Here is a 13,978-nt window from a genome sequence, read left to right on the forward strand (position 1 = left end):
ATCCCTGCTGCCTGAACCCCAGCCAGCCCTATCTGGGCTGAGTGCTGCATGCTAAACAGGACCTCAAATCCCTGCTGCGAAAACCCCAGCCAGCCCCATCTGGGCTAAGTGCTCCATGCGAAACAGTACAACTTCTGGAGGAAGACAAGTCACACACACACACACACACACACACACACACACACACACACACACACACACACACACACACACACACACACACACACACACACACACACACAGGATGAGAGGTCATCCACCCTTCCCTTTCCGATCCGTTTATCATTTATCATTCCAATAAGACACTGATTGAACTCAGTCTGAAAATACACTCACTTCAAAGTTATCCGCCCGCTCTGCCCAGATAGAACATAGCTACAGTACATCGAGGACAGACTTTGAAGTTAAATCCTCATACACAACTGTATCTTCTGGGTTTTTGCATTGCGAAGTACAAGATACAGAGGCAGAAGCTGTGTAGCACATACACAAATCACCCAGACCCATGAGACCCCTTCAGAGCGCTAACATTCAAACACCACCCCCCCACACACACACAACACAGGCCCTTCAGAGCTCTAACATTCAAACACCCCCCCCCCCACATACACACACAACACAGGCCCTTCAGAGCTCTAACATTCAACCCCCCCCCCCCACATACACACACAACACAGGCCCTTCAGAGCTCTAACATTCAACCCCCCCCTCCCCCCCACACACACACAGGCCCTTCAGAGCTCTAACATTCAACCCCCCACCCCCCCCCCCCCACACACACAGGCCCTTCAGAGCTCTAACATTCAAACCCCCCCCCCCCCACACACACACACACAACACAGGCCCTTCAGAGCTCTAACATTCAACCCCAAACCCCCATACACACACACACAACACAGGCCCTTCAGAACTCTAACATTCAACCCCCCCCCCCATACACAACACAGGCCCTTCAGAACTCTAACATTCAAACACCCCCCCCCCCCACACACACACAACACAGGCCCTTCAGAGCTCTAACATTCAAACACCCCCCCCCCCACATACACACACAACACAGGCCCTTCAGAGCTCTAACATTCAACCCCCCCCCCCACATACACACACAACACAGGCCCTTCAGAGCTCTAACATTCAACCCCCCCCTCCCCCCCCACACACACACAGGCCCTTCAGAGCTCTAACATTCAACCCCCCCCACACACAGGCCCTTCAGAGCTCTAACATTCAACCCCCCCCCCCCCCCCCCCCCACACACACACACACACACAACACAGGCCCTTCAGAGCTCTAACATTCAACCCCCCCCCCATACACACACACACAACACAGGCCCTTCAGAGCTCTAACATTCAACCCCCCCCTCCCCCCCCACATACACACAGGCCCTTCAGAGCTCTAACATTCAACCCCCCCCCCCCCCCCCCACACACACACACACACAACACAGGCCCTTCAGAGCTCTAACATTCAACCCCCCCCCACACACAGGCCCTTCAGAGCTCTAACATTCAAAACCCCCCCCCCCCCCCCCACACACACACACACACAACACAGGCCCTTCAGAGCTCTAACATTCAACCCCAAACCCCCATACACACACACACAACACAGGCCCTTCAGAACTCTAACATTCAACCCCCCCCCCCCATACACAACACAGGCCCTTCAGAACTCTAACATTCAAACACCCCCCCCCCCCCACACACACACAACACAGGCCCTTCAGAGCTCTAACATTCAAACACCCCCCCCCCCCACATACACACACAACACAGGCCCTTCAGAGCTCTAACATTCAACCCCCCCCCCCACATACACACACAACACAGGCCCTTCAGAGCTCTAACATTCAACCCCCCCCTCCCCCCCCACACACACACAGGCCCTTCAGAGCTCTAACATTCAACCCCCCCCACACACAGGCCCTTCAGAGCTCTAACATTCAACCCCCCCCCCCCCCACACACACACACACACACAACACAGGCCCTTCAGAGCTCTAACATTCAACCCCCCCCCCATACACACACACACAACACAGGCCCTTCAGAGCTCTAACATTCAACCCCCCCCCTCCCCCCCCACACACACACAGGCCCTTCAGAGCTCTAACATTCAACCCCCCCCCCCCCCCCCCCCCCACACACACACACACACAACACAGGCCCTTCAGAGCTCTAACATTCAACCCCCCCCCACACACAGGCCCTTCAGAGCTCTAACATTCAACCCCCCCCCCCCCCCCCCACACACACACACACAACACAGGCCCTTCAGAGCTCTAACATTCAACCCCCCCCCCATACACACACACACAACACAGGCCCTTCAGAGCTCTAACATTCAACCCCCCCCCCTCCCCCCCCAGGCCCTTCAGAGCTCTAACATTCAACCCCCCCCCCCCACACACACACACAACACAGGCCCTTCAGAGCTCTAACATTCAACCCCCCCCCCATACACACACACACAACACAGGCCCTTCAGAACTCTAACATTCAACCCCCCCCCCCACACACACAACACAGGCCCTTCAGAGCTCTAACATTCAACCCCCCCCCCCATACACACACACACAACACAGGCCCTTCAGAGCTCTAACATTCAACCCCCCCCCACACACACACAACACAGGCACTTCAGAGCTCTAACATTCAAACACCCCCCCACACACACACAACACAGGCCCTTCAGAGCTCTAACGTTCAAACATACTGTTTGTTTAGGCTTAATTTTAGCTGGGTTCTTTGTTTCTTTGTTCCGTGTCCAATGGGGCACAACAGTGGAATGAATCGCACACTCACTCCATTTCCTCCAAAGCCATTCTATTAATTTGAGTTTTCCTCAGACATTGTGTTGGGGAGACTCCACCAGTCTATAGCTCAGAGGGAAGCCGGTGAGTGAACACACTTGATAAGATGGAGGACATGCGAACAGCAGCCCCTTTTCTGAGAAAAATAACAATAAACAAGATAACTGTTTGAAGTTCTGTTCTCAAGTGATAGACAGGAGTAAGACATACTACTATGCTATATCTAGGGGTTTTGGTAAACCGTGGGGTTTGGGGTTGAGCGTGCAGAGATGGACAATGAGACTTTTCTTCCCCCTCTCTGCGTCCGCCTTCTCAGCCCAGGCCCCTTTCAGCAGGTCCTGGGTGTTCTGGTGGGTTTCCACCGCGGTCAGCAATTCCTCCAGGCTCTGGTTGTTCTGCATGCTCGCCGCCTTCTTCATCTCGGAGGGGAGAGCCCGAAGGTACCGATCCAGGACGACCTTAATGATTATAGAGCGGGACGGTACGTCGGTCAGTAGCCAGCCGTTGGTAAGGCGCATCAGGTCGCTCATCTGAGACCGGTGGAAGATGGTGGAGTCAAAGGCCCAGTCTTGGACCAGTAGTGCATGGCGTGTGAGGCTGAATCCTTACCGGCTCAGGATCTCACGTTTGAGTCCCTCATAATTCGCTGCCTGTTCGGTGTTCAAGTCGAAGTAGGCATTCTGGGCCTTCCCGGAGAGGTAGGGTGCCAAAAGGCTGGCCCACTTAGGCTTGGGCCATCCTTCCCTCTGCGCCATCCTCTCAAAGGTACATAAATACATCTCCACGTCATATTTCTCCATTAGCTTGACCAGGAACTGATTTGGGCTAGACTCCTGAGCCATATCACCCTTCAGCTGGGCTACCTCCGCTACCAGTCTGAGGTTTTGTTGGCGCTGCTCCTCCAGCGCTAGCTCCTGGATAGCCTGCTGCTTCTGCTGGCTGAGGATAAATTGAGCAACCAGTTCCTCCATGGTAATCTCTGTAAGCTCGACCCCATGGCTCCCAAAGCTACCCAACGTTGCCCACATTCTCCACCATATGTGATAAACCGTGGGGTGTTGGGTTGAGCGTGCAGAGATGTACACAGAGGTAGAGAGGTTCTAGTCAGAAAACACAACTTTACTAGTCAACAAAATAAACATAACAACAAAATAACTTCAGGTTGGCTCAGTCCTTCTTATATTTGGCTCCGTGCCTCCGGGAGCTTCGTTCCTCTCTGTAGGCTCACTCCTTGCCTCTCTCTTTATCTTAACCGCGGTGTGCCACAATGCACCCTTCATGTGGCCTGCATGGCTGGTTGGCACTCTCCCGTAATTACCTCTACTTGGGGCCAACAGCGTCCGGGTGCCCACCCCGTGTACTTCCAACAGAGGGAGCCAACGTCGCGGCTCATACCTCCCATCTATCACCAACCCTCAGGGTAGACCTCCCGGGATAGCACAGGGTATTTGTGATATCCGGTGACTAAGGTGATGAGAAAATAGAAAGACTCAAAGATCTACACCACACGTTTCAAACTTTTTCCACGGAGGGACGAGTGTTTGCGAGATATCACAGTTTCGAGTTTCTATTTGTTTTGAACGTGGCAGAAGTCATGCTGGATTGAGAGCATGGCCAATGTATTCAACCTTTTCTGGCTCATGGTGTTGCATGTGAATGTTTATCATTTTAAGTTTGTAAAATAGACCCTTAAACACAGACTTGGACAACACACCCTCTCCACTGAATAGCAGGCTAGTGATTGACTTGCCATGATTGCAGTTAGCCACTGATTCCTTCCAAACCATTCATTGTTGAATTTCCAATTTCCAACTTGTTGTGTAATGTTTATGTCCAATGGCCGATGAGGAGACAGAGTGTCCCCATGAGTGACAGAACACTGAGCCAATCATGGCGCAACTAGAGAACATTACCAACCCTTACGCTCCCTATTATCTGCTGGCTGCCCCACCACCACAGAAAGCAGTGAGCTAGGCTGAAACATCTGCATTCGGGAGCTACCTTACTCAAGAAAGCAAAAAAGAGACATGCAAATTTAACATTTTTTTTTTTTTATGTTTGCAAACTGATATGTGACAGGTATTAATGCCAAAATAACATGCAAAACAGTCAACACCTTTATTTATATATATATATATATATATATATATATATATATATATATTATATATATATAATATATATATATATATATATATATATTATCCTTCACTGTTCAAAAGTTTGGGGTCACAAGGAAATGTACTTGTTTTTGAAAGAAAAGCACATTTTTGCCCATAAAATGACATCAAATTAATCAGAAATACAGTGTAGACGTTAACGTTGTAAATTACTATTGTAGCTGGAAACATCTGATTTTTTAATGGAATATCTACTAAGGTGTACAGAGACCCATTACAAGCAACCATCACTCCTGTGTGTCACGTCCTGACCAGTAAAAGGGGTTGTTTGTTATTGTAGTTTGGTCAGGGCGTGGCAGGGGGTGTTTGTTTAGTGTGTTTCAGGGTTTTTGTGGCAATGTTCTATGTTAGTCTATTTCTATGTCTGTGTCTATTTATTCTATTTCTATGCTTAGTTTATTGGGTTGACCTTCAATTGGAGGCAGCTGTTCCTCGTTGCCTCTAATTGAAGGTCCTATTTAATAGGGGTGTTTGTTCATTGGGATTTGTGGGTAGTTGTTTTTGTCCTTACGGGAATGTTTTTCGTCGTTGTTTTGTTCAAGTGTTTTGTTTAGTTTCTTTAATAAATAAGAAGATGAGCATACACATTCCCGCTGCATTTTGGTCCACACCATACGACGAACGTGACAGAACTACCCACCACCAATGGACCAAGCAGCGGGCCCAGGAGGAGCAAGGATCCTGGGCCAGGGAAAGAAGGGAGTGGAGGACGTCATGGACATGGGAGGAGGTAATGGCAGGGGACAAGACCCTGCCATGGAAACAGGTGGAGACAGCGAGGGAGGAACAGCGACAGTACGAAGAGCGAGCCCAACAAAGGAAGCACGAGAGGCACCACCCAAAAAAATGTTGGGGGGGGGGCACACGGGTAGTTTGGCTGGGCCAAGGGTGAGCCCTAAGCCAACTCCCCGTGCTTATTATGGGGAGCAGCGGATCATGAGAGCGCCGGTCTATGCGGAAGTGCGCACGATCTCGCCCATGCGCATGCACAGTCCGGTGCGAGCGATCCCAGCCCCTCGCAAGTACCGTGCTAGAGTGGGCATCCAGCCAGGTAGGAGTATGCCTGCGCAGCACATCTGGCCAGCAGTGCGTCTCCTAGGCCCAGGCTACCCTGCGCCTGCTTTACGCATGGCAGCCATCAGGCCTCTGCACAGCCCAGTTCGCCCTGTGCCAGCACTCCGCCCGTGCAGGCCTACTGTGACTACCCAGCCAGGACGGGTGGTGCAGGCTGTGCGCTCCAGTCCTCCAGTGCTTGTTCATGGCCTGGTGTATCCAGTTCCTGCTCCTCGCACTAGCCTTAAGGTACGTGTCCCTAGTCTGGCGCCTCCAAAGCCAACACCACACACCAGGCCTCCAGTGTGTCAGCCCAGTCCAGGAGGTCCTGTTCCCGCTCCTTGCACTAGCCTTGGGGTGCGTGTCTCCAGTCTGGTACCTCCAGTACCAGCCCCACGCACCAGGCCTCCAGTGCGTCAGCCCAGTCCAGTACATCCTGTTCCTGCTCCTCGCACTAGCCCTGTGGTGCGCGTCCCTAGTCTGGTGTCTCCAAAGCCAGCCCCACGCACCAGGCCGTTAGTGCGCAGTCCCCGTCTAGAGCTTCCGGCGACAGTTCCCCGTCTAGAGCTTCCAGCGACAGTGCCCCGTCTAGAGCTTCCGGCGACAGTGCCCCGTCTAGAGCTTCCGGCGACAGTGCCCCGTCTAGAGCTTCCGGCGACAGTGCCCCGTCTAGAGCTTCCGTCGACAGTGCCTCGTCCAGTGCTTCCGGCAACGTCCTACAGTCCAGAACCGACAGAGATGGCCTACAGTCCGGAACCGACAGAGACGGCCCACAGTCTGGAACCGGCGCAGCCAGAGTTGCCCTCCAGTCCGGAACCGGCGCAGCCAGAGTCGCCCTCCAGTCCGGAATTGGCGCAGCCAGAGTCGCCCTCCAGTCCGGAACCGGCGCAGCCAGAGTGGCCCTCCAGTCCGGAAGCAGCGCAGCCAGAGTTGCCCTCCAGTCCGAAACTGGCGCAGCCAGAGTCGCCCCCCCCAGTCCGGAACCGGCGCAGCCAGAGTCGCCCTCCAGTCCGGAGCTCCCAGAGTCACCTTCCAGCCGGAGGTCTCCAGCGACGTGCCTCAGCCCGAGGTATCCAGCGATGCGCCTTAGCCCAGAGACTTCTGTAGGGGTATACAGGCATGAGCTTGCAAGGGGGTGGGCAGGCTAGGAGGATTGGGGAGGAGGGGGTGTAGCACAAGAACCGTTGGTGACAGTGGCTACCCACCCTTCCCTCCCTTTAGTTTATGATTATTTTTGTTTTGGGGTTCATTTTTGTGTTTTTTTGTTTGAGGTGCATTCGGGGTCTGCACCTTTGGGGGGGGGGGGGGCTGGGGTACTGTCACGTCCTGACCAGTAAAAGGGGTTGTTTGTTATTGTAGTTTGGTCAGGGCGTGGCAGGGGGTGTTTGTTTAGTGTGTTTCGGGGTTTTTGGGGAAATGTTCTGTGTTAGTCTATTTCTATGTCTGTGTCTATTTATTCTATTTCTATGCTTAGTTTATTGGGTTGAACTTCAATTGGAGGCAGCTGATCCTCGTTGCCTCTAATTGAAGGTCTTATTTAATAGGGGTGTTTGTTCATTGGGATTTGTGGGTAGTTGTTTCTCCGTATAGTCATGTGTCCTTACGGGAATGTTTTTCGTCGTTGTTTTGTTAAAGTGTTTCGTTTCTTTAATAAATAAGAAGATGAGCATACACATTCCCGCTGCATTTTGGTCCACTCTCCATACGACAAACGTGACACTGTGTTCCAATGGCACATTGTGTTAGCAAATCCAAGTTTATCATTTTAAAAGGCTAATTGATCATTAGAAAACCCATTTGCAATTATGTTAGCACAGCTGAAAACTGTTGTGCTGCTTGAAATAAATCACAGACACTGTCACCAGCAAAGCACCCCCACACCATAACACCTCCTCCTCCATGCTTTACGGAAATACACATGTGGAGTTCATCCGTTCACCCACACCGCATCTCAAAAAGACACAGCGGTTGGAACCAAAAATCCCCAATTTGGACTCCAGACCAAAGGACAGATTTCCACTGGCCTAATGTCCATTGCTCATGTTTCTTGGCCCAAGCAAGTCTCTTATTCTTATTGGTGTCCTTTAGTAGTGGTTTCTTTGCAGCAATTCAACCATGAAGGCCTGATTCACACAGTCTCCTCTGAACAGTTGATGTTGAGATGTGTCTGTTACTTGAACTCTGTGAAGCATTTATTTGGACTGCAATTTCTGAGGCTGGTAACTCTAATGAACTTATCCTCTGCAGCAGATGCAACTCTGGGTCTTCCATTCCTGTGGCGGTCCTCATGAGAGCCGGTTTCATCATAGCTCTTGACGGTTTTTGCGAATGCACTTGAAGAAACTTTCAAAGTTCTTGAAATGTTCCGTATTGACTGACCTTCATGTCTTAAAGTTATGATGGACTGTCGTTTCTCTTTGCTTATTTGAGCTGTTCTTGCCATAATATGGACTTGGTCTTTTACCAAAAAGGGCTATCTTCTGTATACCCCCTACCTTGTCACAACACAACTGATAGGCTCAAACGCATTAAGGAAAGAAATTCCACAAATTTGAAGAATCTCAAATACCAAGTGTGTGCAAAGCTGTCATCAAGGCAAAGGGTGGCTATTTGAAGAATCTCAAATATAAAATATATTTTGATTTGTTTAACATATTTTTGGTTACATGATTCCATATGTGTTATTTCATAGTTTTGATGTCTTCGCTATTATTCTACAATGTAGAAAATTGTAAAAAATAAAGAAAAACCCTTGAAAGAGTAGGTGTTCTAAAACTTTTGACCGGTAGTGTACATACAAGGGTTTTACTTAATTTTTTACTATTTTCTATATTGTAGAAAACAATGGTGTACATATTGATGCATGTGGGGACAGAAGACTGAGATAGGGAGAGATTGAATATGTCCGTAAACACTCCAACCAGCTGGTCTGCGCATACTCTGAGGATGCGGCTAGAGATGCCGTCTGGGCCAGCAGCCTTGCGAGGATTAACAAGCTTAAATGTCTTACTCATGTTGGTCATGGAGAAGCAGGGCCCACCACGTCGGTGGCACTGTGTTATCCTCAAAGTGGGCGAAGAAGGTGTTTAGCTTGTCCGGAAGCAAGACGTCGGTGTCCGCGACGTGGCTGTTTTTTCCTTTGTAGTCCGTGATTGTCTGTAGATCCTGCCACATACGTCTCGTGCCTGAGCCATTGAATTGCGACTCCACTTTGTCTCTATACTGACGTTTTGCCTATTTGATTGCCTTACGGAGGTAATACCTACACTGTTTGTATTCAATGATTTTCCCAGTGCCCTTGCCATGGTTCGTGCTTTCAGTTTTGCGCAAATGCTGCCATCTATCCACGGTTTCTGATTAGGGTAGGTTTTAGTAGTCACAGTGGGTACAACATCTCCTATACACTTCCTAAACTCAGTCACCGTATCAGTGTATTCGTAAATTGTATTCTCAGAGGCTACCCGGAACATATCCCAGTCCGCGTGATCAAAACAATCTTGAAGCGTGGATTCTGATTGGTCAGACCAACGTTGAATAGTCCTTATCATGGGTACTTCCTGTTTGAGTTTCGGCCTATAGGAAGGAAGTAGCAAAATGGAGTTGTGATCTGATTTGCCGAAGGGAGGGCAGCGGAGGGCCTTGTAGGCATCCTGGAAGTTGGAGTAGCAAGGTTGAGTGTTTTAGCATCAAGAGTACTATGGCCAATGTGTTGAACTTCGGTAGTGTTTTCCTCAAACTTGCTTTGTTGAAATCCCCAGCTTCAATAAATGCGGACTCAGGATATGTGGTTTCCAGTTTGCATAAAGTCCAGTGAAGTTCTTTGAGGATCGCTGTGGTATCGGCTTGAGGGGGAATATACATGGCTGTGACTATAACAGAAGACAATTCTCTTGGGAGGTAATATGGTCAGCATTTGATTGTGAGGTATTCTAGGATCGGGTGAACAAAAGGACTTGAGTTTCTGTATGTTATTACAATCACGCCATGAGTAGTTACTCATGAAACATACACCCAAGCCCTTCTTCCCGGAGAGTTATTTATTCCTGTCTGGGGGATGAACTGAGAACCCAACTGGCTGTACAGACTCAGACAGTATATCCTGAGAGAGCTATGTTTCCGTGAAACCAAGTATGTCACAATCCCTAATGTCTCTCTGGAAGGAGATCCTTGCCCTGAGCTCGTCAACTTTATTATCCAGAGACTGAAAATTAGCTAGTAATATACTCAGAAGTGGTGGGTGGTGTGCGTGCCTCCTGAGTCGGACTAGAAGTCCACAACGAATACCTCTTCTCCGCCGGCGGTGTTTTGGATCAGCCTCTGGAATCAGTTTAATTGCCCTGGGGGATTCAAAGAAAGGATCCGATTCGGGAAAGTCGTATTCCTGGTCGTAATGCTGGTAATGCTGGTGAGTTACCACCGCTCTAATATCCAAAAGTTGTTCCCAGCTGTATGTAATAACACACAAAAATGATGGGCTAATAATGTAAGAAATAACACAAAAAAATCACAAAATACTGCAAAGTTGCTAAGGAGCTAGAAGCACGGCTGCCTTATCTGTCGGCGCCATTTTCTTGAATGTGTCTGTTACTTGAATTCTGAGAAGCATTTATTTTGGCTGCAATCTGAGGTGCAGTTAACTCTAATGAACTTATCCTCTACAGCAGAGGTGATGGTTTTTGTGAATGCACTTGAAGAAACTTTCAAAGTTCTTGAAATTTTCCGGATTGACTGACCTTCATGTCTTAAAGTAATGATGGACTGTCGTTTCTCTTTGCTTATTTGAGCTGTTCTTGCCATAATATGAACTCGGTCTTTTACCAAATAGGGCTATCTTCTGTCTACCACCCCTACCTTGTCACAACACAACTGATTGACTCAAACACATTAAGGAAAGAAATTCTACAAATATACTTTTAACAAGGCACACCTGTTAATTGAAATGCATTCCAGGTGACTACCTCATGAAGCTGGTTTAAAGAATGCCAAGAGTGTGCAAAGATGTCATCAAGGCAAAGGGTGGCTACGTTGAAGAATCTCAAATATAAAATATATTTTCATTTGTTTACATTTTTTTTGGTTATTACATGATTCCATATGTGTTATTTCATAGTTGTGATGTCTTCTCTATTATTCTACAATGTAGAAAATAGTAAAAATAAAGAAAAACCCTATATATATATATATATATTCCAGGGTTTTTCTTTATTTTTACTATTTTTAGCAAAATATATATTTCTTTATTTTTACACCTATTTTTAGCAATATATATATATTTCTTTATTTTTACACCTGTTTAGCAATATATTTATATTTTTATATATATTTATATATATATATGTATATATATATAAAAAAAAAATATATATATATTGCTAAACAGGTGGGGCTCAAAACGCATGGCTTTTTTGTTGATGCCCTGAATGACAGGTCGCCACTGAGCATTTTGTTGGACGATGTATACCATGCGTATCCCATACACAAGACAAATAAAAATGGAAACTACTGGATAAATGTCAAGTTTATGAGGGTAAAGTCAAACTATACAAGTATATTGCGACAGGGCCATAGAGAGGTGTGAGTGGTGATGATCCAAAAGGATGTCAGGTTTTATGAAGCTTGGTACTGGACCATCAAAAAGTATCACTCAGGTTTTTTATATTGTCATACTTTCTCTCTACATATTTTCCCAATGCAGACATGCCCACACACACACCATGTATATTTCAAAAGAGAACAAATAACATATAACAACACTCAAGACACTCGAGTTTAAAGGTCCAATACTGCAATTTTTATCTCAATATCAAATCATTTCTGGGTAACAATTAAGTACATTACTGTGATTGTTTTTAATTAAAATGGTCAAATTTTGCTAGGACTGTCAGGGAGTGGTCTGAGTGTGGAGAGAAAAACTGAAAACTAGCTGTTGTTGGCATAGAGGTTTGGCACTCTTATTGGTCTATTAACTAATTTACCACCTGGTGATGTCACCAAAACTCCATCCCACCAAAACAGGCTGAAATTTCATGGGGTCTTTTCAAACACTTTTCAAACACTTCTTACACTAAAGCATGGTGTTTGCAACGCCAGGGTTGTGGGTTCGATTCCCACGGGGGGCCAAGTACAAAAAGAAGAAAAAAAAATTGTATGAAATGTATGCATTCACTACTGTAAGTCGCTCTGGATAAGAGCGTCTGCTAAATGACTAAAATGTAAATGTAAATGTAAAAGGGCATTTTCATAATTTTCACAATATTATTCCAACCTCAGTGTGGAAATATATATAAAACACAGAAAATCTCATTTTTGACTGCACTGGGCCTTATTTTTTCCTTGTCACACGTGAGCCATAAAGTAAATGTATGCTCTACATTTTAACAGAAAGGAACAGCATACATATCTTTACTTTCTCTTCCTCTGCTGCCTTTCCTTCCTCCCCCTTAACCACCCACAACGCAGACAGATATCAAAGTGAGTTATACAGCTGTAATCACCACCACCATGACGGGTAAAAGCAGGCACTATCCAACACAGCCATATGCACAACCGCTAATATCACAGCATTCAATTAGAATGGCTGTATATCATCCATCTAGTGGCCTTTAATGGTCCGTTGGTCACAGAAAGATGTGAGGAGAAAAAAATACTGATTGTAATTATACAGGCTTTCAGAATCAGAAGTCATACCATGCCTGTATGGAAGAAAGGGGGGCAGGGAAGCTGTATAAGAGGGCTAGGCAACAGAGACAGACATGGAAGGAAGGGCGGGTTTTATATGAGAAGCTTCATAAATACGGCCCTGACTGCCAGAGGGAAGGCTTTATAAGAACATGGCTAGGCTAGAGGGACAAACCTAGCTGGAAACAATTCCCAGGTCCATGAGACAGGGGATATAAAAGAAGCACAAAGTGCACTCCCTTCCATTTCATTACTATGTATTGTACCTAGGATTAAAAAACAGGTCGCTGCTTCAACATTGTAGACTGAATGGTACCACAAAGCTAAGTGCTTTAGGTACTGGAACGTTCACTGAGTTGACATGCTGGAAGTGTCTCTCCACTTCTGGCTCCTCCTGACTCAGTCTGAATGATTAATCACATTCCCACACCTGCCATCAGGGTGAGCATTTATCTGCATCGCAAAGGACAGCCACTATATCCCTCTGTCTCGCTCTCTCACCGTATCGGCGGCTGTCTTTCTGTCACTTTCTTCCTGCCTCCCTCTCAAATAAGAACCTTACATTCATCCACTGATCCACTCAGCATGAGGCCTACATGGTTATACTCATCCCGCTGTAGTAGCTCCTTACAGTAATCTGCTGTGCTCTAGGTTCAGAGCCTCTACCGATGCATCCTTCTCTTTTGGGATCAGTGTATTAGCCTCAAACCTCAACACCCTCTGTGTCCATGATCTAACCCCTACAACCCCTGGCCTCTGTGTCCATGATCTAACCCCTACACCCCTAGTCCTGTGTCCATGATCTAACCCCTACAACCCCTGTCCCCCATCTGATCTTACCTCCACGGGGAACCTCCTGCTGTTGATGCTGTGTTCCGACCCTGCTGATCCGTTACTCTGACCCCAGTGGAACTCTATCTTCTCCGCCTTGAAGCGTCCAGGTAGTCCTGCCCCCCGTACAAAATAGTCATCCTTCAGCAGAACAGCCACTGAGAGAGGGGTGAAAGAGTAAATACAAGTGAGTATTGGAAGAGAAATAGGTGTGACTCTCACTCACAATTAAAAGCTGATGTTTTGTTTTTCCTCAATCAGAAATTCAAAGAACTTGGCTGTCAATAGCCTTCATCAGCTAGAGAGAGAGAGAGAGAGAGAGAGAGAGAGAGAGAGAGAGAGAGAGAGAGAGAGAGAGAGAGAGAGAGAGAGAGAGAGAGAGAGAGAGAGCGAGAGCATGGGGAGGAGAGGTTAAAAGGCAG

General features: G+C 47.4%; 1 protein-coding gene across 1 annotated transcript in view; it reads right to left on the reverse strand.

Moving 5' to 3' along the window:
* LOC106565330 (receptor-type tyrosine-protein phosphatase gamma) overlaps positions 1–13,978 on the reverse strand; it is a 307,706-nt gene that overhangs the window by 98,778 nt on the left and 194,950 nt on the right. Inside the window, exon 4 of the mRNA XM_014132317.3 lies at positions 13,566–13,714. Within this exon, the coding sequence (XP_013987792.1) occupies positions 13,566–13,714 (149 nt within the window). The remainder of the gene's footprint in view (positions 1–13,565; positions 13,715–13,978) is intronic.

Source organism: Salmo salar, chromosome 12 (genome assembly GCF_965601325.2).
Source record: "Salmo salar chromosome 12, fSalSal1, whole genome shotgun sequence".
Classification (NCBI taxonomy): domain Eukaryota; kingdom Metazoa; phylum Chordata; class Actinopteri; order Salmoniformes; family Salmonidae; genus Salmo; species Salmo salar.